This window comes from Canis lupus, chromosome 15 (genome assembly GCF_003254725.2).
Source record: "Canis lupus dingo isolate Sandy chromosome 15, ASM325472v2, whole genome shotgun sequence".
In the NCBI taxonomy this organism is placed as follows: domain Eukaryota; kingdom Metazoa; phylum Chordata; class Mammalia; order Carnivora; family Canidae; genus Canis; species Canis lupus.
This window is the reverse complement of record NC_064257.1, coordinates 10,884,202-10,909,977: the sequence shown is the minus strand read 5'-3', so window position 1 is coordinate 10,909,977 and position 25,776 is coordinate 10,884,202. Positions and strand designations below refer to the sequence as shown.

The 25,776-nt window shown below is 45.0% G+C and overlaps 1 protein-coding gene and 1 pseudogene across 5 annotated transcripts in view; one reads left to right on the top strand and one right to left on the bottom strand.

Moving 5' to 3' along the window:
• Positions 1-7,820, top strand: part of ELAVL4 (ELAV like RNA binding protein 4) — a 91,530-nt gene extending 83,710 nt beyond the window's left edge. For 4 of the 5 annotated variants that reach the window (XM_025420126.3, XM_025420128.3, XM_025420132.3 and 1 more), the window contains 3 exons: positions 133-358; positions 1,985-2,023; positions 5,392-7,820. In XM_025420126.3, the coding sequence (XP_025275911.1) occupies positions 133-358; positions 1,985-2,023; positions 5,392-5,761 (635 nt within the window). In that variant the 3' untranslated portion in view covers positions 5,762-7,820. The remainder of the gene's footprint in view (positions 1-132; positions 359-1,984; positions 2,024-5,391) is intronic. The other variant, XM_025420130.3, reaches the window with a different exon arrangement.
• A 9,771-nt stretch (positions 7,821-17,591) lies between these two features.
• Positions 17,592-18,947, bottom strand: LOC112642238 (glyceraldehyde-3-phosphate dehydrogenase-like; annotated as a pseudogene).
• Between the last annotated feature and the right edge of the window lie 6,829 nt (positions 18,948-25,776).

The following is a 25,776-nucleotide window of genomic DNA, read 5'->3' as shown; positions in this document are numbered from 1 at the left end:
CAGGCTCAGCCCTGGCCCCACTAGTGGGCTGACTCCCCCTAGAATATCCATGTGGCCCAGCCCATCTCTTCCCAAGGATGTTTACCAGTTTGGTTTGTTCATGCTTTATGAAGGCTCTTTCTCTTTCCGCAGGAGTGTCCAGAGGGGTGGGATTCATCCGGTTTGATAAGAGAATCGAGGCAGAAGAAGCCATCAAAGGGCTGAACGGCCAGAAGCCCAGCGGTGCTACGGAACCGATTACTGTGAAGTTTGCCAACAACCCCAGCCAGAAGTCCAGCCAGGCGCTGCTGTCCCAGCTCTACCAATCCCCCAACCGGCGCTACCCTGGCCCGCTTCACCACCAGGCCCAGAGGTTCAGGTAGGCACAGCCTCCAGGGAAGGGCCCTGCTACACAAATACACAGCTGGGCGAGGGCCAGGGAAACCCACAGCCCTGAAAGATGGGGCAAAGCCTAAGAACCTCCGCCCCCAGGAGTCCCTGTGTGAACGAACCTCCCCACTGAGCCTCAGTTTCCACTACTGTAAAATGAAATGGTTGGACCAGATGCTCTTCCAAGCCCCCTTTCAACTTACCACTGTGACTGGTAAACTTCAGATTCTTGGATTAGAACAAAATTTCTACATTTAACCAAACCAGAAGGTTCCATTTCAACAAAAGTTCATCCACAAATAAATGGCCACATTCAACACCTTAGACTTAAGGCTGAGGGAATGGCTTTTAATAAAGTTAAAGAAAAGTGTAGGCCAGGAGGCAGATCCTCCCAGGGAGAATGGTTTGGCCTGTCCTCCTCTTTCTCCTGCAGGTTACTCTGTAGGGTAGGTAGTCTCTTTTGTGTTAACTTCACTCTGACTCTGAAGTCAGCAGATTCTGGGAAGACAAGAAGGAAGATTTTTCTAAGCCTTGTTAATGTTTCCTCAGGCACCCAACCCTCCCAATGTGCTGGGGCACTTCCCTTCTCCTGGGACATTTCGGAAAGGCAGGTTTCACTCCTTGAAGCCAATCAACCTGACTGCCTTTGTTGTACAAGAGATAGGAACATTTTTGACGTGTCCATAATAATTTTAAATACTTATTTTATTCCACGATCTCCCAACTACCCTTTAATTGAAAGGGTTTTTGTTTTTTGGTTTTTTTTCTCCTTTTCAAACATCACATGGAAAGATAGCAGGCCCTCCATCTGGCCATGACGAGGAGGAAAATCAGCCTCAGCAGTGTCCTGTCCTGGGAATTTGAAAGGGTTAATGATTTCATGAAGAGTCCAAGTCATCTAATTTTTATTTTGTGTGAGAGCACATGCAGTATTTATGTAAAAAGCCTTTCCAGCAGGCTTCTAATGGTGGAAACTATGGTTACTACTGCCCCATGGTGTGAATAGCTTGTCCTCCAGTAAAATACTGAACATGAGGGAGATTATAACATAATGGCAATTTGCTAGGAGGAGCTTTCAGGTTGTAAATAGTAAGCTAATTGTAAAAAATCTTAACCCTCAAACTCCTTCTTCCCCCCAAAAAATGTGTGTGGTAAGAAGATTTAGTTAATGTAGCTAGAATAAGAGAAAAGATCCATTCTGCTATGCATTGTGCATGCACGTGTATTCCTTTCATGCACGAGTTTAATTGCAATAAAAGGTGAATCGTAATAAAAGGTGAACGATGTAAGAAACTGCCCCCTTTTAATGATTTCACACACGATATAAAATGAAATCCACACAAATGTTCTGAGGGGGGGGGAGTGGGATTAATTCAGACCTTGAAAGAAAGGGAGCTTCATTAGACACTTGCTTTAAACTCTAGCATTGACCTGAACATGAATTACTCATAGTTGGAGGCAGAAAAGGGGGAACTACCAGTGGATAGACTCCTAAGCATTGGGGAAAGTTATTGAGCTTTTCTTCTTTGAAAATGGAGCATTCTTATTAATAGTTCCATTGAGCGATCTTGCCATCTGTGAGGCATTAACCCAGAGACCCTCCTTCTCTTTGCAGGCTGGACAATTTGCTTAATATGGCCTATGGCGTAAAGAGGTAATTAAAACTCCACAGATTGCCAGATGTCCGTGTTGGCACAGACTGGGGCTAGAAATTTTTTTTTTTTAATTCACTAACTTTACTTTTTTTTTTTTTTTAATTCTTCCTTTTTCCTCCACCAGCATGTCAAATTCTTAATTTTAATTTCAGACCTCAGTTGGTTTTGTTTCTTTTAGGGCACACAAAGTGTGCTTGTGTGTTTCACTTTTTCTTTTATTTGCAGGTGGGCTTCTCCTACGGTTCAGGTGCCACAGCTACCAAGCCCTTCATAATCTGGTTCTCTGGATGCCTCCCCTAAGGGAGAAGGCTCCTACTCTTTGCCAGCTGATCTTGCAAACTTGCAGAGCAACTGTTTGGCATTAGCAATGCCAAGATTCAGTTAAGAGGGCAGATTCCAGCAAATCAAAATTAGAACATTTTGCTAATCATGGTTGACAATCTTATGATTGTCAGTGGAAAAATTAGATTTTGGACTACCAGGCCTGGCCGAAGCATGAATAAACGTGTGGATGACCTGCTGACTCTCACCCCCACCTCAGGGTGCATTTCAGGGCACAGCCTGAGAATGAAGTGTATCTGTGTGCACCTCAACCAGGAGTTTCTTTTGTTACAGGTTTTAGCAGTTATAAATCCTCCCTTGGTTTTACATGTATTATGTTTTAAACTTGCGGTTTCTTTAATTTAAAGCCTTTCTGTGGGGTCGGGGGCTCAAAGAGAATCAAGGTTTGTGGGGCTCTCTGAATGCAGTCACAGGAATGATCCAGACCTAGTCTGAAAGCTGAGTCTCAGGAAGTTGAGTACGTTATGTCACTGTGTCCATGAGATTCCCATATGTGCTTTTGATAAGCTCCACTGAGCTGCTAGGGACATAGCATCTTCATCATCCTGCTCAATAGAGCTGCACACTTTAATTCCCCTTCCTACAGTCAGGCAAAGAGATGTGGTCCTTAATAGTCCCAGTCACACTCCCATATGAGGCAGTGTTTCACCACTTGGCCATGCATGGTAAGTACCCCGACTCTGGAAACTGGCACACAGTAGAGGAAGTAAGCTGACTGCAGACTCACTAGCACAGCGCCAGCCTCTCAGATCTCAATCTTGGCACCAGGAGGATGACTGTGAATTACTTCCATGTGTCTGGCACACTGCTTGCCTCTTCCCTCTCCCACTTTTACATTTTTCCCACCTCAGGCCTTCATTACCCTCCAACTTCAGGGAGGTGGCACCAATTATGTACGGATGCTTAGGCATGATGAGGCCAGAGAAGGCATAGCAGCAGCATGCACGCTGCCACCATCTCTGGTTCCCCACTCAGAGCAAACACCACTAGTCCATAAGAGCATTCTCTTTTCCTGTTGGACCCAGATTTGGATCCAGACTCCTTCCTCCCAAAGTGCTCCAGGTGGCCATCACCCACTAGAGCTGAGACTCTGCTTGAAACCTCTTTGCTGGCTCCTGATTTTGATGGCCTTAAAATAAATACCTCGCTGTTCTCTACCTTTAACCTGAACGGAGTCAATTCACTCAGTTGGAGGAGAGAAGGCTGAGAAGACAGTCTTCAGAAATAATGCAAATAACAGACATGGATTTGCCCTTCTAAGAATCCTTACCATGCTGTTTTTTGGTTTTGTCTTGTTACTTGTTTTTAAGCAAGAGACAAGATTGACTTAGTGACTGATGCCAAAATTAGTACCTATTGAGTTGTTATGTTTAGCATATCTTCAGCAGCCATTTGATTATCTAAATTCTCTTTAGATGCAGAACTGTTCTTTCATTGGACTTTCAGATCTCCGAGAATATTTGCTTATTTTAAGACATCCTAGGGATGCCTGGGCAGCTGTCAGTTAAACATAGGATTCTTGATTTGGCTCAGGTCGTGTTCTCAGGGTTGTGAGATCGAGTCCCTAATGTCTAATCAAACTCCCACACTGGGTGTGAAGCCTGTTTGAGACTCTCTCTCCATCTTCCCCCCCTCCTAAAAAACAAAACACAAAACAACAAAACATCCTAGATATGGGACACCTGGGTGGCTCAGTGGTTGAATGTCTGCCTTCGACTCAGGTTGTGATCCCTGGGTCCTGGAATTGAGTTCCATATCGAGCTCCCTGCATGGAGCCTGCTTCTCCAGCTCTGCCCATGTCTCTGCCCCTCTCTATGTGTCTCATGAATAAATAAATAAAATCTTTAAAAAAAAAAAGTCCCAGATAACACTTTACTCCATTCTTTCCCCAGTTTTGCTTCCTCTCTTCTTCCTATCCCCTTTTTCATAAGACAAAACAAAACAAAACCCAACCACATGAAAACCAGGACACTAGTCAATGGATAGGGCCCAAATCCCTGTATACGTTTGGTATAAAACAAAATGTTAACAAATATTTTTCTGCCGTGGGCCCTGGTTACCTAATCTAGATGCATCCATTATGAATCACACATGGATATATTTTATCAGACAGTGAATAGAATCTGAAGGGTTGTTTTGCTTTTCAAGATAACATGAAAACTGAGATTTCAAAGCCCAATACAAAAGTAGCTGTAATAGGGCAAATAACAGTTTTCAGCTTTTCTAATTCAAGATACATAAATGCACAAACCACTTGAAATCTCACTCCTGTGATGCTTAGAAATGAATTCCAGATAATATAGCATCAAGGAGTGATAATGTCTTTATTATTATGGCTTGGGGGTTTTTCTTTTGGAACTCTTTTGAATAGATGCTAAATGAAACAGAACCACCCATCTGATTAATAACAAGTTATGTCTGTTCATTCTCATGTGTCTCTCTCCTCAAAATATCAAGAGATCTTTGACAACCATAAGTCAGGGGACTGCAAAGACGGTAGACTTGAGCACTCCTGGGGCCATCTCCAAATCTGCCCTAAAAAATAAATAAAATTTCCCAAGCATTGATATCCACCAATGTTATTCACTCATGCAATCAAGAAGTATTTACTGAGAGTCTATTTTCTATGTGTCACTATGTCTGTGATGTTCCCGTATGTGCCCAGCTGAATAAATAAGTAGAGCAACAGAATGAATGAAACCGAGCTCCTCCTCCCAAGAGCTCACTGTCTGTTGTGGGGAGGGACAAGAAGGATCAGGGTGGGAGACCCTATGACCATATACTGTGGCAGAAGCATAATGGAGCCTTGCTCTGGGAGTTCCTTGTGGTTATTAGGAATCGACCTAGCCTTTTTCTTGCCATATATGGGCCTTAGCCAGTTTAGCCTTTCCATTCAAAAGAAATGCCACAGACACTCGTTTTTTTGTGTTATGGTTTTTAAACCCTGAAGACTCTCCTTGCAAACACTCACTCAGCCCTCTGCCCCATGTCTGTGTCTGTGCATCTGTGTGTTATCCGTGGTCAGACTGATGTCTGGACCAGTCCCCCCTTCTACCTGTTCCCCCAGGTTCTCCCCAATCACAATTGATGGGATGACAAGCCTTGTGGGAATGAACATCCCTGGTCACACGGGAACGGGCTGGTGCATCTTTGTCTACAACCTGTCCCCTGATTCCGACGAGAGTGTCCTCTGGCAGCTCTTTGGCCCCTTCGGCGCCGTGAACAACGTCAAGGTCATCCGCGACTTCAACACCAACAAGTGCAAGGGCTTCGGCTTTGTCACCATGACCAACTATGATGAGGCGGCCATGGCCATTGCCAGCCTCAACGGGTACCGCCTAGGAGACCGAGTGTTGCAAGTTTCCTTTAAAACCAACAAAGCCCACAAGTCCTGAATTTCCCATCCTTACTTATTAAAATATATATATAAATATATACGAACAAAACACATGCGCGCACACACACACACACACATACACACGCACACACACAAAAGAGAGAGAAACAAACTTTTCGAGGCTTATATTCAACCATGGACTTTATAAGCCAGTGTTGCCTAAGTATTAAAACATTGGATTATCCTGACGTGTACCAGGAAAGGATTTTATAATGCTTAGAAAAAAAGAAAAAAAAAAAAACAAAAAAATACCTTTGATGCATTGAATGTTCTTTCATAGCTGTCGTTGTTGAATATAATATACATAGATAGCGATGTGCAGGGATTTTAACCCAGCCAGCTAACTTTACTACCTTCCTTGAAGGTGGGTCTTTTTAAGATGACCATTCGCTCATTTGAAGAAGAAAAACAAAAAACAAAAAAAAAATAATAAAAATAAAACAATTTTTACAAAGTAATGGGATTCAAAGAAAGAAAAAAAAAAGATTTTTCTTTTTTGTCACAAAGTTGATCCAATCAGATTGGTAAAAACCCCCCACACAAATCAAAAGAGGAATAATAAAAATTGCAAAAATGAAAAAAAAACTTTTGCAAATTTTTTTATTTTTCCTTTTTTCTTTTATATCATGTGAACTAAAAACAGTCTTCTGTTAGGGGATGGGGGCAAGGGGGATACCTGATGACATTAACAATTTAATAACATTAACATTGTTGCCAAAGAGGTGGTCTCTTTGCTGAAAATGGGTTTCAAGAAAAATCTATTTTTATAAAATATAAAGAATTTTTACAAGAGAATCTGGATTTGAGAAAAAAATATTTTGACTGGCTAATTTAGGGGAAATTGACAACTTTGTCGCGTTCATACTGCACTGGTAACTTTTTAGAGATCAAGATGTGTGTTTTAAACTGGATTCGTAGACTGTTTTTTGAAGGATGGGCTATAAACAGATGATCTTCATATCTTTTCATAGCATGTAATAATAATAAAAAACAATTATTAATTACTAGGGGAAAGGAGTGTTCGTTCTACCCAGGGTACCACAGTTCCCCACAGTCAAAACCCAAAAGCAAGGAGATGAGTTGAAAGACAGTTTTTCTTTAAGTCATCAGTATGGGATGTCAGCAGAACAAAAATTAAAAAGATTAATTTTCCTTTTGATCTAAAACTTCCTTAGTTTGAGCAGTAGGTGCTACGAAATTATTTACATATCTTAGTATCATAGTTAAATGTAATGTGTTTAGGAGAGGAAAACAAAAGATACATTTGCTTTAAATTCATTAAGGAATTTTCAAATTCACTTTGTAGCCCATGCTGATAGAATTGGGCTGTGTTGGTACATTTGAAACACTGTTTATGTTGCTTGAAACACTTATTTATTTAATCGCCGATGTGATGATGCCTATGGCCGAGATCAAATATAGCTAGATTGGCTAGACTACTTATTTGTTTACTTAAACTATGGGAAGAAGCATATTATTGTGTCATTCTGTTGTGTGTGTATGTGTATATACAATATAAATATATATATATAAAGTTATTTTTTCTTTGGGTTAATTTATTATAAGTTGTAACACTTGGCTAGTTTTGTTTGTATATGTCTTACAATGTTTTCTTATGATATTTAAGTGACAGTTAAAGAGGTATCAAGGTAACTTGTGTAGAACTATTGTTTGATATATTGTCATGTTTGTTGTGAATATTTTTTCTTACTGCACAGTAGAAAAATAAAAACAACTGGGTCTTTATTTTAATGTAATTCAGATTGGGGAAAACAAAACAGAGCTAAGGGAACAAAATGACTGAGGGAGCATCCTCCCGCGTCCAGTGCACTGATCATTTTAGTATGTTTGTGCTTTGTACGGTTATATATTTAAAACAAAAACAAAACAAAAAAATACAAGGGTTCATGCTCTTCCCTGGGTAATAGAAACAGTTACTCGCTATGCATAATCTAGTTGATAGTTAAATTTGCTATTGCTTTTCTTGTCTTGTTATATAAAATCTTTTCAATACAAGTTTAGTCTTAATGGTAATAAAACGTTATGGTTATTTATAACTTGTGCTTATTTTGTGCGTTTTTTCCCATGCTGAACCCACTAAGTGCATGTAGAGAGAACTGTTGTTTTCACACTGAAGAGGCAAGCTTTGTAGTAGCAGTCGTAGTGGTAGACAGATCACGAAAACCAAGGCTGCATCATAGACTCCTCCTTTACATTTTTTTTCTGTTTTTTTTCCTCTTTTCGGTTGCGGAAAAAAAAAAAAAAAAAAAAACAACCACCAGATTTCAGTTCAGAGAACACTCGTTCAACATTCAGGGAAAACTTTTTACATCGCCTGCTATGAATGAACGCAGTTTGCTGGCAAAGTTTTGATGCATTTGCTGAGCATTAGTGGGAAAGGCATGCCAAAAATCTCTTCTCTATAATGTGTTCACTCTTGGGGGAAAAAAAAGGGAAAAAAAATCTTAGGACCAGGCAGTTGTATACTTTAGTTATAATGAATGACTTCATGTTAATCTTGCTAGTTTAGATGATTTCTGAGGGGAAGTATTGTAAATGTTTTTTTTTTTTCCATAACCTTGTTGTGTTTGAATTATTTGTACTTTATCTGTCCAGACAATAAATGAAAGTGTGTAGAATGGATTTGAGCTTCCCAGATTTTTAAATGTGTTCACTCAAACTTTTTTTTGTAGCATCTTCAGATTTCCCCAATAATTTTATCATTAAACAAATGCAAAAACAAACAAACAAACAAACAAAGTAGAGTAAAATTGTTCTTTGCAACTTAGCCCAGTCTCTCCAAGTCAATTCTGTATTCAAAAGTCACTGGCCTAGTTCCTTATGACTGAAAGTGTGGCTCCAGCCGCCAGTATCTGCATCATCTGGGAGCTTGTTAAAATGCAGAATCTTGGGCTGAATGCAAATCTATATTTAAGCAGATTCCCAGGTGAATCACCGGCACTTTAAAGTGAGGAACACTGCCCTGATTGATAACGAGCTGGCACGTTTGGCTTTATGTTTGGCATGATGATACATTGGCGTCTGTTATCCATTTATAACTTATCTGTGACTTATTCAGAAGAAAGGAGATCACTATTTGCAGAGCATCTATTGTCAGGCTGTGTGGTGCCCTCTGCATTCTCCCACTTGGCTCCCCAGCAATCCGGGGGAAGTGGATAGCACTATCCTCATTTCACAGATGGCAAGACTGAGGCACAATAGAATAAGCTGCTTGAAACAGCCAGCAAGTTCCCAGCTGGGTTTTGGATCCCAGTCTGATTGTACTGCACAGCACCTCAGCATCAAGGTCACAGAGCTTGCGCAGTTTTAAGGAAACAGACCTTAAAACAGACCTTTGCATTGGAAGTGACAGCTAAACAAGAAAGGTCACCTTTTTATTTTAGCATTCACTTTTGCATAGAAGCGGCAAATATTTGACTTTCTTACCTTAAATAGAAACCCTAAGCAAGGACTTAAACAGTGTATATAAAAAAAAATAAAAGTTAAAAAAAGCCATGGATTTTGAGCTCCCCTGAGAGGCGGCACAAAATGCCTAAGGTATCATGAAGTCATATTAAAATAATGCCTTGAACTTTACAGATGAGCTTTTTAGTGATTTCCTGATACGATCACTCTTGGATGATCTACTGTCTGTCTTTCGTTTCCATTTTCTCCCTAATTGAAAATTCATAATGCCCCATAAACCATCACCGTCCATAAACTGACACTTGCAGAAGAAATGCTCCCACTGAGCCAGATGAAGGAATAGTCAGATTCTCTTCCATTTCTCATTAGCCACCCCCCTTTTTATTATTATATTAAATTACCTCAATGGTTGGGATAATTAAATTCAGGGCAAAGAATGGGATTTAATTAACCAAGCTAAATATTAAAACTAAGTCAGCCTGAACTTCACGTAGTTGAACTTAAAGATTCTTATTTTAGTTTTATTTAAAGACAAGCCCCTATGTTCCTTTTCTGAAGAAAAATGGACAAACTCCTAGCTGCTCCCAGGAATAACAGAGCTTCACAATGTGTGTATACGATCTAAAAACGTCACTGCTAAACCTGCAATGGTTATTACTAATCATCACCACCTCTGATCCTTAAAGGTGTCGTTTTAGTGCACTTTAAGCAAATGGATATATTATTTTGGAATATTAGAAGTCGGTGGAATCTTACCAGTTCCTAATGTTCACTCCCCGGCTTCCAACAGATCTATCCTGAAAGTTTCACAAATGGCTGTAGGCGTTTAAATAGGTCTGTAAAATATCCATAACAGGCCATTCTACATACACTCTCTTGGCAGCACTTCTCAACATCAGCATAACATGTCTGCCTAACATCTAATAAAAATTTCATCTTGCTGTGAGTGTAAGCCTGTTACCTTAAATCTCCAGGCAAACATTATATAGTTTCTGTAGGTGTTTGTGGGAAAGTTTTAACAAATCACAAGAATGCAGAAATTATTACATTTCTTTTAGGTCCTAGGTACATTATGTTTTGCTTGGATGAAAAATTGCATGCCAGGGAAGGCTGAAGGCATTTACTTAGTGTTATTTCTGTCAAACCGATAGGAAGAAAGGAAGGCAAAAAACATGCGCTTGTGTCTGTAACCATCCCGCATCATCACCAGCATCAACACTAACTACATCTGGCAGCGAAGATCAAGCAATGACCAAATGTTATTACAGCCAGAAGATTTTATCAACTTGGGTCCTATTTAAATTTCTTTCAACAAGACTAGTCATTATTTGTTCATTTATAAATAAAAAAATTTCAATCCCAGAGAACATTTAAAAGTACATTTGAAACTCAAAGTCTCATAGTGCTTCTCTGCAGACAGTATTTGTGTCTAGCTACCTTAGCCGTGTCAAAATTTGGCACTTAATCGCCTTTCACCAGAGCTGGTTCAGGAAACTCTCAGTTCTTCACATTGTTTTGCACTTAACTTTCTGCAGGCACCATGCCTTTGTTCTTTAACCAACATACGCATGCAAACACACGGAGGCAAGCATTCATACAACTGAATAGGAAATGGGTGTTTTACTTTCATTTGCAAATTAAAAAATCATTCCTGACAAGGCATCATTAACAGCAAGAGTGTGTTTTCTAAACGGAAGAGTCATTACAATCTTAATTCGAGTCCATCCTGCCTGGATCCATTCCACAGCCCTAAGAAGAGCCCCTGGAACACAGCTGTATAATATCCCTCCATCCTCCACTGCCTTCGTCCTACCTGGAAAAGAGAATAATAAAAGGAAATTACATTTTATTTCCATGAGCTAAAATCAAGTTTTAATATTGTCCAAAAATGACTCGTACCATTCCTTTATCTTATTAGCTTTTTGGCATATTAAGTAATAAGGTAATTTCTCATGGTACAGTATTTATGTAAGAATCATATTTCTCGCCATGCAGATCACTTACAGAAGTGTCTGTTAACAGGAGAGAATGATGCATAATCGGCACTTAAGATTAAAATAGACTTGAGAACATAAAAGTGTTCCTTCAATTAAAGGAGTAGCATTTCTTCAGTCTCCTCTTTTTTGTTTCTGCGGCAGGATGAAAACTGGCTTAAAATCACCCAACCCCAGGTTAATTACAGGAAGGTTTCCCTGTGCAAGTCCGGCTTAATCTGCTAGTGGTTCAAATGCAAAGTAGACTCACATGCCACTCCAGGATACCATGTAATTATCTTAAACAGTTTCCACCAAAGTCCTTGAGGTTTAAAAGATTATTTCTAGAAAGAGCACTAGCATTTATTACCGTTCTGCTATGCCAGGCACTATACGTTTAGCGTTTGGTCCTTCGGCAAAATCAGTTAAGAGTATCCTCCTTTTACATAGAGCAAAAAGAGACTCAGAGAGATTTGTTATCTTGTGCAAGCAGGTAGGTGGTAAAAATGGAATTCAAACCCAGATCCGCCTGACCCCAAAGCCCCTAGTTATACCATCCTGGCTATGAGCCAATTCTATCATAATTAGAACCAAAACCGTTACCAAATGGTCCTTACTTCAATTAAAGGTAGAGATGAGTCCTGTTATGTAAGGGACAAGGGAAATAACATTAATGCTTTGTGCCTGGGGCTAATCCCCAAATCTTTAATGGAAAAACAGATCCAGTAACAGTGGTTTATACGCAAATTGGCAAGGAAAAACTAAAAATGAGAGTTTTTAAATACTGATGAGCAACAGCTTTTAAAAATGAAAATTTCGTTGACAAGTCTATTCAAACCACCAAAAGTCAATAAGGTAGAAAGGAACTGATGATAGAACCGTAAGGTAAGAAATGCTTACAAGCCAACTCAGCCACCCTCAGAGCTGGCCCTCCAAGTCTCCCTAAGAGATGAAGGTGTCCTGTGAACACTAGCACCACGATGAGAGCTCCTTTTCCTACCCGTATTGCCTCTGAATCCTTAGAACATTCCTAGGAGGCACATAGTATAATCCCTATTTTACATCTGAAAAAATAGGCTCAGAGATATTAAGTACCTTGCCCAAGATTTTACAGCATGTTGCAGACCTGGAATTTATACCCAGGTTGTCACTGCAATGTCTTTCCACTAAACCACACTGATGGCCTTTCAGTGTGATACCACCACTTGTCGCACAGCCACCTACCTGTGAGGTATGGCAGGCTGAGGGTGGAGACCCAGCCTAAGCCTTGTCTACACCTGAATCCCTACCCTGGACATCTACCACATGCCAGGCGCTGAGTTAGGGGGCACAGCGATAAGCAAACATATTCAACACTTTTTTCTGCCACCTATTTTGTGCAGTGGATTGTGACAGGAAACAAACAGGCAAAGGGAAGGACATTTAGACTTTTGTTATAAAGACAAGATATATGAAACAATTAGGTAGCCATGCCAGGTAGTTTCTGTGCTGTAAAGAGAATTACAGGAAATTTTGAAAATTTGTGTGGAGTGAAACAGTATTTTGGTAGCCAGGAAGGAAAGAGAGTGTAGCCTGGTGGAAGGAGAATATGCTTGAGGGAAAGAAAGTTCTAGGTCTGGATCCCTGGGTTACTCATTTAGTGTCTCTGAGATTTGTGATCAGATAAAGAAGGATTAGAGGTAAAATATGTCAAGTTCCTGGCACTTGATGAGGAATACATTTGACCCTTGAACAACACGAGGCCTGTGGCACTGACCACCACATAGTCAACAATCCACATATAATTCTTGACTCCCCCAAAACTTGAGTACTAACAGCCTGCTGTTGACCAGAAGCCTTACCAATAACACACAGTTAACACGTATTTTGTATGTTGTACGTGTTATATACTCTATCCTTATAGTAAAATAAGCTGGAGAAAAGACGATGTTATTAAGAAAATCATAAGGAAAAGAAAACATATTCACAGTGCTATAAAAAAATCCGTGTATAGATGGACGCTCACAGTTCAAACTTCTGCTGTCTATGGGTCAACGGGGGTAGGAATTCAACTGTAGCCAGAAAGATTCCCAGAGGAAAGGCGCTTGGGCCAGACCCTCTGGCAGGGGAAGTGGGTTTGGCGGGTGCCGATGGATGGATGGATGGATGGATGGATGGAAAGAGCACAGAAAGCCTCAGGAGGGGGGAAATAGTAGGATGAAGGGAGAGCGAGCACTGGGAAATCTCACTCGGCCTCATGGAATTAGAGCAATTCTCTTGAAATACGACAGCAACTCCAGCCACATGCCATCGGGGCTCTGACTGCCCCTCGGCAACACAGGCCCTGTGCACACCCCTCCCCCACCCCGGGTGCCCGGCCACCGCAGTGACCTTCTCACCTCACCTTCAAGGATGTCCCTTTCCCAGCGGCCGGCGAGGGTCCTTGAGAGAGAGGGACCGTGCGGGCCCTGGGTGGTTGGCGTTTAGAGGCTACTGTCTCCGTGAATTCTCCTTTTCACAGACCACCCAGTGCAGGTGGCTGAGGCCGGGCTGCAGTCCTGTGCGGAGAGCTGCAAAGGAGGGCCTGGGGGAGCTGCCCCCAGCAGGGGCTCAGCGGGCCAGGTGGCCGGCGGAGACACCAGGGCAGAGGAAGAGGGCACCCCCAAGCCCTCCCCATCTTAGCTGTGGGCACAAGAAAGACTCATAAGTTCTGACTCAAGACAAGAAAGGGATCCAATTGGACCATTTGTAAAGGGCAGCCCTCCCCCGTTTGTCACCCAGTTGGCCTGTCTTGCCTGCTCAGCTAGCTGGGGAACACCCTTGGGAGCTCCTTCCATCCCCGCATTTGAATCTTTGGGAGAAAAAGGACTTTGGGTTCCCCGACCCCATCCCTGGTGACTAGCTCCTTATTCTATCCTACAAACATTAGGATTCCTCTCCTTAAAAAGCCCTTCCCCTCCTCCCCCCCAACCCCAGGCCCTTTGTCACTCAAAACACACATGAACACTTGCACAGTCCACATGGCCAATCCTGCTTGTTCAGCTCATGGTTCACAGCCTCCTGAGAACTTTCCCTGACCTCAGGCTGGGTTAGGGATTCCTGGACAATCCCATATCCCTCTCCTTTCCTGTCTCACAGCACACTTCACACACCACATTTGTACTGCTGCGTGCATGCCTCCCTGGGGACGGAGGAATCAGATGCAGTGCCTGCCTTGGAAGAGCTCAAACACAAGCAGAGCATTGAAGAACAAGAACAAAGCTAGAGGGTGTTTGGGGAGCACAGGGAAAAAAGACAGTCAAGTGTAACTTTGGCAGGGGAGGGTGAGATTGAGGTGTAATAAGAAAGGCATCCTAGAGATGTTTAGGAATCGGCTTTGCCTTGAAGGATCAATCAGACTTGGACAGCCGGCCACCGGGGCAAGGTCAGGAGCATCACAACGGGAGCCAAGAACGTGACCCAGGACCAGGATTCAGAATCCTCAGCCTTCCCCATGACTTACTGTGTGACACTGGACAAGTCAATACACCTCACTGGGCCTCAGTTTCCCAGAAGTTAAGGGAAGGTGTTGGACTAGATGGTTCCTGATGGTCTTGCTCCTGCTTTCTGCTAGACTTTCATTTTCCTTATGTTTTTCTTTGATTCAGCAAATATTTATTGACCACCTCCTCTATGGCATTAAGGATACAATGAGGGGACAAAAGAGATGTTTGTATACAGCGGGGGATGAATGCTGTTAAAGTCAAGTACAGGCTGCTCTGACAGTAACAGGGACACCTGCCTGTCTGAGGACAAGGAATGCCCTGCTTCTGTGGCATTTGAGTTGAGGTCCGAAGGATGAGGGGGCATGTTGCCTCCTAGGCAGAGGGGAAGAGCACGGAGGGCCAGAGGTGGAGAGGAGGCTCAGCAGCAAGGAGCCAGTGAAGGCGCTAGGGCCGGGCTGGGAGTGGTAGCAGGAACCCGATACCCCAGGGCCTCACTGCAGAAAGGACTTTGATCTGTACCTTAAGAGTAATGGGAAGGACCTGCATTCCAGCCAATGGATCAGCTTTTCTCAGCCTCAGTTTACTCATCTATAGACTAGCAATGATAAAGTTCCCAATTCATATGGTATTGAAAGAATCAAATGCATTAATGTGTTAAGTGATTAAAGCCCAACCTGGCAAATAGCAATACAAATGTTTGCTATCATCATCATCATCATCATCATCATCATCATCATCCCGTCATTATTCATCTGGCTAATTCTCACACATTCCTCAAAGTTCAGCATGGAAGCCACCTCCTCTGAAGCTCCTTCCCTAACTTCCTTTTTTTTTTTTTAAGATTTTATTTATTTATTCATGAGACACACAGAGAGAGAGAGAGAGAGAGAAAGAGAGAGAGAGATGCAGAGACACAGGCAGAGGGAGAAGCAGGCTCCATGCGGGGAGCCCGATGTGGGACTCGATCCCAGATCCCCAGGACCACGCCCTGGGCCTAAGGGAGGCACTAAACCGCTGAGCCACCCCCCCCCCCCCCCCCCCCCCGCTCCCTCCTTCCCTAACTTCCTAGATCGGATAATGGACCACTCCCCTGGGTGCCCAAAGTTTCTGTGCTCCCCTGCCTCAGCCTGCAGAGTCGTTTGCTGCTTACATCTCTGCCTTCACCCCTAAACTGTAAGCTCCTTGGGCAAGGGCTGTGACCTATTTGTCAGCACAAGATTGGGCACAAAAAGAACGTCAGTGAAGGTGCTCAACTGCGGTGGGCGGAATGAATAATGCCCCCCAAGATGTCCACGTACTGATCTTGGACCTTGGGGTATGTTACCTTATTACATGATAAACATGACTTTGCAAATATGCGCGGAAGTTAAGGATCCTAAAATGGAGAGATTATCCTGAATTACCTACGTGAGCCCAATACGATCACAAGGGCAGCCAGAGGATCAGTCAGTAGTAGGAGATGCAAAAGGTTGGGCCCAGGAGCCCAGGAAGGTGGTTGCAGGGGGTTTCTGCAAGCTGAAAGGGGTAAGGACCTCCAGAATCCTAAGAGAATAAATTGGTGTTGTTTTAAGCCACTCAGTTTGTAGTAATTTGCTACAGCAGCAGTAGGAAATTAATGTCCCAGCCAAGCGCAAAGCAGGGATTAGAGAAGGAATACTTGTGGGAGAGCCGATGCCCAACCCAGGCACTCCCCGCACCCCTTGCCCCAGTCAGAGCCAGGGTGCTGTCTGGGTGGCCCCTGGGCCCGCCCGCTTTAGCCTTGTCAACGTGGCTTCCAGAAGCACGATGCCACCGCCATGGGAATCCCACCCCTAGGATCTCATGACCTGGCGGGTGGACAAAGGGGGATCAGGGGACTGTTTTCCAGGTTCCAGAGGATCGAGGCTGGAGTATGAAGTATAGTAATGGAAGGAACACTGGCCAGGAGACCTGGCCTCAATTCCCAGCTCTGCCACCAATTTCTTGTGTGATTTTGAACGAATTACATATTCCAGACCTGCTCTTTCTCTGCTGTTCCACATCCCAATCCGTGCAGGGAAACCCAGCGGGCTTCTTAAAAACCCCACCCCTTTCCCCCAACCACCCAGTCACCAAACTGATTCTTACCTCTTGAATATTTCTCAAATCCATCCCCTTCCCCCCCTCCCCGAAGCCGCTCTCCTAGTGTGAGCTCCATCAGGGCTCAGAGACCGAGCTGGGCCCCTCCTGCGCCTGTGGGTTCTGGCACTAACCCCACAGGAGACCCCCTCCTCAGCCCCTGCACCCCTCCCGTCCCCTCAGTCAGAATGAGCTAAAATATCCATCTGACCAATCCCTTCGCAGCCTAAATCCCCAGAGGGGAGCCCCGTCACCCAGGGGACTCAGTCCGGATGCCCCAGCACAACTTCAAGGCCCTGTACCACAGAGGCTCTGCCTGCTAATGAGCCTCATCCCCTCCCCTTCCTGCCCGCAGGTCCGGGTCTACCTGCGCAAAACTGTCCTTATGAACTCTCTCCTTCCTTCCTAACAGAACCCTAATTTTATTAGGCAACAAAACGCCTAGCTTCGACACGTCCTCCAGCCTTCCTGGCAGTTGGAGGTGGTCACGTCTCACAGCTCCAGCCAAGGAGATGTAGCAAGTCCCTGGTGAGGCTCCCAGGGAAGCGCTTTAAAGGAGAGCAAGCTCAGCGGACATTGTTTTCCCCTTGCCATCATCCCCCTACACCTCTTCTTTCTTCCCCCTCGGAATGCTGATGTGATGTCTGGAGCTGCAGGGGCCATGTGGCAATTATGAAGGCAACAGCCAATAACCATAGATGGCAGATTAGAAACATATGGGGCACCTAGGTCCTTAGTGGCATCTCTAAACTGCTGCAGCAGCCCTGGATTATCTGCCCTGCACTTCTTATTACACAAGAAAAAATACTTTCCTTACTGCAGAGTTTCCCAACCAGTGAGCAAATTTGTTTTTTTTTTTTTTTTGGCTGGGTACAGTATACTTTATTGATGGTACATGACAAGGCAGGGCTCCCCAAGCCCCTCCCCTTCCTCTGGGTCTAGGATGTAAGGTGGAGGTCAGGAGATTCTCAGTGTGTTGGGGGATTAAGTTGGGGCAGGGACTCCCCAGCAGCTGAGGGCCTCTCTCTTCCTCTTGTTCTTGCTGGGGCTGGTGGTCCAGGAGGCTCTTACTCCTTGGAGGCCATGTGGACCATGAGGTCCACCACCCGGTTGCTGTAGCCGAATTCATTGTCATACCAGGAAATGAGCTTGACGAAGTGGTCATTGAGGGCAATGCCAGCTCCAGCGTCGAAGGTGGAAGAGTGGGTGTCACTGTTGAAGTCACAGGAGACAACCTGGTCCTCAGTGTAGCCCAGGATGCCCTTGAGGGGGCCTTCCAATGCCTGCTTCACTACCTTCTTGATGTCATCATATTTGGCAGCTTTCTCCAGGTGGCATGTCAGATCCACAACTGACACATTGGGAGTGGGGACACGGAAGGCCATGCCAGTGAGCTTCCCGTTCAGCTCAGGGATGACCTTGCCCACAGCCTTGGCGGTGCCAGTGGAAGCAGGGACGTTGTTCTGGGCAGCCCCTTGGCCATCGCCACAGCTTCCCAGAGGGGCCGTCCACGGTCTTCTGGGTGGCAGTGATGGCGTGGACAGTGGTCATGAGGCCCTCCACAATGCCAAAGTTGTCATGGATGACTTTGGCCAGAGGAGCCAAGCAGTTGGTGGTGCAGGAGGCATTGCTGACAATCTTGAGGGAGTTGTCATACTTCTCGTGGTTCATGCCCATCACAAACATGGGGGCATCAGCAGAAGGAGCAGAGATGATGACCCTCTTGGCCCCGCCCTTCAAGTGAGCCCCCAGCCTTCTCCATGGTAGTGAAGACCCCAGTGGACTCCACAACATACTCAGCACCAGCATCACCCCATTTGATGTTGGCAGGATCTCGCTCCTGGAAGATGGAGATGGACTTCCCGTTGATGACAAGTTTCCCGTTCTCAGCCTTGACTGTGCCGTGAATTTGCCGTGGGCCGAATCCTACTGGAACATGTACACCATGTAGTTGAGATCAATGAAGAGGTCATTGATGGCAACAAGATCCACTTTGCCAGAGTTAAAAGCAGCCCTGGTGACCAGGCGCCCAATACGGCCAAATCCGTTCACTCCGACCTGCACCATTGTGTCTCGGGGACAGAGCTGGCCCTGCACCAGAGGGGGCGGCTGTCTGCGAACGGGGAGGAGCAAAGAGCCAGCGCGAACTTTTATTGATGTACTCATTCTAGTTCCTCAACACTCTGGGCAGCCGAGTGAGGCCCTGGGCTGTTAGAGCGCCCAAGCTGTTTGCTCTGGCCCTAGACAGTCTGTCCCTCTACCCTATTGTGACATATATTTTTGTATGTTTGTCACTATGTGGGAAAGGATAGACGACTTTGTCTCACTGATTTAAGTTTGATTATGACCCTGTCTGACTGGTCATTGCCTGCGCCTCTCAACCTGACAACACTGATGAGACCATGTTGGTCTTCAGACCCACCCCAGATGTCTGATGCCTCTACAAATGCCTGCTGTTGGGGCAGCCTGGGTGGCTCAGCAGTTGAGCACCTGCCTTTGGCCCAGGGTGTGATCCTGGAGACCCGGGATTGAGTCCCACATCGGGTTCCCTGCAGGGAGCCTGCTGCTCCCTCTGCCTGTGTCTCTGCCTCTCTGTGTGTGTCTCTCATGAATAAGTAGATAAAATCTTTTTTAAAAATGCCTGCTGTCCCCACTTCTAGGAGTTCCATCCCCACCTGTCTCCGTAGTGTCATTGCCATGCATCTCAGGGCTCCCCATCAGGGGCACTGGCCTATTTTTAGCCCCTGATGCTCCTTGTGGCCCCAATTCCCACCACATCGCTGACTGGAATATCTCAGCGTCTTTGCTCACCTCCAGATCTGTAGGGCTCATTTCTCTCTCACTTGCTCACTCTCACTCTCACTCATCACTAGGATGCACCCTCCCTTTCTCTTATCCCCCTTGGCTAGGAAAGAGTCAGGCCTGCCACAGAGTTGCTTAGACCCCTAGTGACTCTTTGGATTTGCCAGGGTGGGGGTAGGTCACAGTGGGCTAAGAAGGGCCCACCCGGCGCCTTTTGTCTCCAAGCCTGTTTGCTAGCCTGGTCCCCTGTGCCACCCCCCTCCTCACTTACAGTGATGTCTTCTCTTGCCACCCTGTGGTCCTTAGTGTAACCTGGCTGCCAGTGGCCCATCCCCATGATCTCGATGCCCATCAGATATGCTTACATATGTCTGAAGCTCAAATAGGAACCGTCCAAGTTCTCACCCATGGAGTCCACGTGGACCAGGGATGTAGCTAGGCCCTGGAAAGGCATGGGATGTATGTGGAATCCTGAGCCTCCTGCCACAGAATGAATGATTACAGTATCTAGGCCTCAGTTTCCCCTTTTGTGATCTCAGCTCCACCATGCTGACTCCAGAAGGAACCCCAGGGGAAGGCTGGAGGCCCCAGAATATACAGAACCAGTCTAGGAGCGAGAGGAGGGGGAGCAGTGTGGGGGAGAGGAAGTTTTCATCAGGTGCTGAGCTTTCACTGCCAAAAAATTTCCCACAAACAAACCCACCCCAGCAAAGGAAGCTACTGTCGGCTGGCACACTGCAGAAAAGAAGGCGGGCACGAGGCCTCATTAATCCAGCAACTGTGGGATCAGTTGCAGATACCCCCAGCCCACCCACTTCTCACCATCTGCTGCTGCTGCCGCCGAGCCGAAGGCGGGCGGCTCTGGTGGGAGTCCAGCCTGCAACCAGCAGAGGGCCTGGGCCTAGCCCCAGGCACATGTTCCCTCAGGGCCAGCTCGGAACCCACCCACCCCCCATGCACGAAGGTATGTCCTGACCCCCCAGAGACTTCTGTTTTGGAAGCAACTGAGGGAGAGGCCCCAGCGCCCTGACCGAGCACTATGCAAACACACGACTAAAGGACATTGACAGAGAACCCACCGTGTGCCAGGCGCATTCCTCACTCCCAGCGTCCCCCAAACCACGCTGAGACTCGCTCCAAAACCAGTCCGACGGAGCCTGGATGATGTCAGTATGCACAGAGGCGAGCCCTCCAGTATCCCGCTTCTCCATTCCTCAGCCTTGGCTTCTCCTTCCACCTCGTTACTCCCTTCTGGCTGCACCTCGGGCCTTACCACCTTCTGTTTCAAGCTCCTCTCCAGCTCCCTCTGTCAACCCCCTGGGACCCTCAGCTCCCCTTTCCCTGTCTCCCCTCTCACTCCCCCATCTCACTGTCCTCACTTCCTTTCGACCCAGGGTCAACTCAACGGTCAAACATCTAGGTCCTTTGGTGCATTCTCGCTGTCCTCGCCAGCCCTCACCCACCGCACCGTCGAGCTCTCCGGCTACTCTCACCTGCTCCTTCACACCTGAACAGACCAGAGGAAGGCACCTGCTAACGCTGATCACGCTTCCTCTAAATTAGGGACCACCAGCCTCAGGGCCTGAAATTGCCTCAAGGAGCACTGTTTCCCTAGTTCGTTTTCTCTCCCTCTCTCCTAGATGGCACTTTCCTGCTCTCTCCTCCTTCTTCAAACTTCCAATAGCCCCACCTTCATCTTCATTCTCAAGCAAAGACTTTGCTTCCTATCCTACCTTTCTGCCACTCCTCAGTGTCTTCCTCATCTCTTTGACCTCTAAATGTTGAAGGCTGAGTTCTTAGGCCTTTTCTCTAACTACATTCACTCCCCAAGATCATTCATCCAGAGTTTTGGCTTTTAGTATATTAATATTCGGATGACTCCCAAATGTATTTCCAGCCGATCTCTGCCCAGAACTTGGGAGCCATATACACTATTGCCAAGTTGACATCTCCACCTAATTGTATAAAGGGCATCTCATACTTAACATAATTTAAAAAATAGCTTTTTACTCTCCCATCCACCCAACCTGCTCCCTTCCCCATTTTAGCAAATGGCAACCTGTCCTGCCAGTCATTCAAGCCCAAAGCCCTGCAGTGACACTAACTCCATTTGCTTTTCTTCCGTCCTTTAGAAAGTCTCCCCATCATGCAGAGATTGGTATCTGTTTTGGTCACTATCACAACCTTAGCTCCTGAAAGAATGGCCTTTAGTAGGTGTTCAAAAAATTTTTGCTAAATAGATGAATAACTAAATTACTTTAATTGAGTGTCTTGGATACCAAAGTATTCATCCATATGTTCATTTAATAAAATAATTAGATTAGGTAAAGGCTGGGAAGAAAGATGTTGTGGGAGAAAATAACAGAGGGGTTCTATTTCCCGTAGAGGTCTTTTCCCTCAGAAAATGATTTTGAAATGGGACTTGAAGGATGAGAAGGAGTCATTATGGAAGAGCCAAGCAAAGGACATCAATGCAAAGGCCTGATGAGTTTAAGGGGATCTAGGAAATAACAGATGGCCAGAGGGGTGAGAGAAAGAACAGGGAAGAGACAGAGGTACCAGCAGACACTGGATTACTGAGCAGGGCTGGATCAGTAGGCTTTTGCAGACCCTAGTAAGGAATGTGGATTTTAATTCCAAGGTCACTGAGTTCACTTGTCAACTTCCTAAATAAAAAATGTAGAGTAATGTAGAGACCTGAGGATTTGGCTCCCTGTTCTATCAGGCTTACAGTATGTGACCCCTAGCAAGTATCTCTCCCTTTCTGAACTCCACATCTATAATCTAGGGATAACTATTTCTGACCTGCTTACCTTGTACCATTGTCTTCAGATTCAAGTGAGATTAGCCAGGGACCTTCAGAGGTGTCATTACCAGAGCTTAGGGGACATTTAAACCAGATTGTTAAAGACGTGGACTAAGCAAAATGGAAAGCTGGGAATGGTTTGCATTTAAAGACGTTAAGTATGGTTAAAGTCAGCAAGGGTTATTTAGCTATGGTATAAGTTAAAAGGTATTTCCTAGCAATGCCTGAGGCATTCCAGCCAAGTTCCTGGCATTTGAGAGACAAGTTGAGAAGTGACCTGCTGACAGAAAAGATCCTGGAGTCCCCGATTGAGTCTCACATCGGGCTCCCTGCATGGAGCCTGCTTCTCCCTCTGCCTGTGTCTCTGCCTCTCTCTGGGTCTCTCATGAATAAGTAAATAAAATCTTTAAAAAAAAATTTTTTTAATTAAAAAAAAAAAGAAAAGTAAGTACCTGGAGGTGAGAACTCCATCCTCTTGAGGCCTCCTCATCAGGGCTCCCTTTGCCTACCCCCACTCTCACCCTCCTCCCTCTGCTAGGCTTGCACGCCTCATCTCTGCTCAGGGAGAGTTCATATAAGCCAAACGCCACTGTAGCCACTGCTATCTGGAGGTCAGGACATCCCCAGAGGAATTACAAAAGGAGTAAGACATCTGAGTCAGGCTGACCACGTGCCTTGGTGACCTAAGAGCCAGGCTAGGGTTCCAAGCCAGCACCGGCCGGGCAAAGCGGTAGCTACAGGCAGCACATCTCCTCCTGCATTTTCAGACAGTTGCCTACGGCTGCTCAAAGGGAGCTGAAGCAGGTCAGGGAAGAGGAGAGACTTCCACTGCTAACGTGGCCAGGCCAGGCCCTGGCATGGGGTCCTCAGAGCTCGGAGCAGAGGTAATAAAAACAACTGCTTTTTCACGAGTACCAACCAGGAGCCTAAGGCTTTAATACATTTTCTATGATCCTCCTAACACCTCTTTGAAGTACATATATTTTCCCATTTACAGGTAAGGAATCAGAGGTGCAGAGGAGCCCTGTAAGCTTTCCAGCATCTACGGCTTGGCCATGGGGAAGGGGGTCTGTCTGGCTCCAAAGCTCATGAACTCTTTCCACAAAGTCTCACTACCTTTTCCATGGGCATCTAACTTGTCCCTCCTTTCATAGAACCAGAGGGAAGGGACATCTAAGGCACCTTGGCCCCTTACAGGTGGAAATTTAAGAATAGTTATCTTGTCAGATTGTTGGAAGAATTTCAGGGACTTAGAACTCAGGCAAGCACATAGCAAGAGCCTAGTACAGGTTGGTCCTAGTCATCGTTGTGTAATTTGAGCCAGTTTCCATTTGCTCCTTCGTCATTCCTAATAATTCCTGATGTGCTGCATGGCTGTTCTTCTCCTGGTCCTACTCCCCATACACGCAACAGCTCTCCCCTAAGGCAAGACACAGACACTTTGGAAAGAGCGGGGATTTGGGTCAGACCTAAGTTCATATCCCCACTGTATCACTTACTGATCTAACAATAGTTGGCTTCCTTTTCTAATAAAATGTAAACAAAAATATCAACCCCAATGGGTTGTCATGAGGGTTAAATGTGAAAATAAATGTAAACACACCTAATAAATAACAAATGTTGTTTTTGTTGTGATGATCTTAGGGCCTGTGTCAGATCATCCCTCCTAGATGAAAAGGTCCTCATGGCAATGACTTGGCTTCTTATGAATATAGACTCCCTCACCTCAGCATCTAGTAGATGCTTAAGAAATGTTTGTCGGGGGGCCTGGGTGACTCAGTCAGTTAAGCATCTGCCTTTAGCTCAGGTCCATCCCAGGGTCCTAGGATCAAGCCCCGCATCAGTCTCCCTGCTCTGCGGGATCCTGCTTCTCCCTCTCCCTCTGCAGCTCCCCCTACTTGTGCTCTCTCTCTCTCTTAAATAAATAAACAAAATTAAAAAAAAGAAAAAGAAAAATGTTTGTCAATGAATATAGAGTTTTGTTAATAATTTCTTGAAAGACCCTGATATACAAGGTGGGTAGCACAGACACACCAAACCAAACTTGACCCACCCTCCCTGAAACCAGCATCCAGTTATCATCATCCTTATACACATCAGTAATTAGGCACATTATAAAAATCCCTCAAAGTAACTTCCCTCCCAGCTGTCCCTCAGGCTGCAATGAGACAATAGAGATCTGACATCTTCATCACATAATTGTTAAAACAACCTTCTTGAGTTGCCATTTTTAAATATTTCCCTAACTTAGCTGGAGTTGGGTTGAATTACAGGAAGAATGTGGGCTTCAGTTAGGTTGAGTTGGATTTAGGGAAGGGGGAGCAGATAACTGGGTCTCTTTCACTTGCCAAAGGACTTTTGCTGGCCAGAAAACTCCCGAGTAAGACTGGGCCAGTCCAATAAGGCAAGTGACACAAAAGAAACTTGGAAAGAAAAAGAAGGTCATGGAGCAAGAGTTTGAGAAGTCCTCACTTCAACTAAAAAATCCTTCAATGTCTCTCCAGGGCCTCAGAACACAGGCCAAGATGCTTAGCCTGGCATTCAAGACTTCTAGGATCTGGCCACACCTCCAATCTCTGCCACCTTGTGCTCCACCCCCCAACTCCTGACCTCCATGTGCCCATTGACTTCAAGGACATCAGGGCTCTTCCAGACTTTTTCTCTTGACCAGGGTCCAATTTTATTTCTTTTTCCTATACAGTGGCCTAAAGTGGTCTAGTCTATCAGTGAATAAATATTTATTGGGGGCTTATTATGCACCCAACATGGTTCTAGACGCAGAGGAAAAAGCAGGTAACAGAACAGGTAAAATTTCCTGGCCTCCAGGAAGAAACAGACAATACAAATGACCACATAAATAAACAATACAGTCTTTTATTTTTTTTTAAGATTTTATTTATTTATTCATGATAGACATAGAGAGAGAGAGAGAGAGAGAGAGAGACAGGCAGAAAGAGAAGCAGGCTCCATGCCAGGAGCCTGACGCGGGACTTGATCCCGGGACTCCAGGATCGCGCCCTGGGCCAAAGGCAGGTGCTAAACCACTGAGCCATCAGGGATCCCCTAATATAGTCTTTTAAATGCTGTGATAATTGCTTATCATATTAGCTCCTCTTCCCTTTTTGCTAGAACTGGTAAGTGAAGGTGCCAAAACAAAATTTGTGCTTGATTCAATGTGTAGTTTTTGAAACATCTTTGATATTCTAAAGACTCACAGAAGCACCCTTTACCCTCTCTAACCATTGCACTGAGATCCATTAACCAATATTTACAGTACATTATATTGTCCTTTGGATTAGATAGGGAGTTGCTAGAAGGCAAGAACAGAGGTTGATTCACACAAAGGCATTGGAGACTATCTGCTGAATGAATGAGGGAAAGATTGTGCCAACCCTAAGCTGTCCATCCACTGACCCCCTAGTCATAAACCTTTGATTCTTTTTTA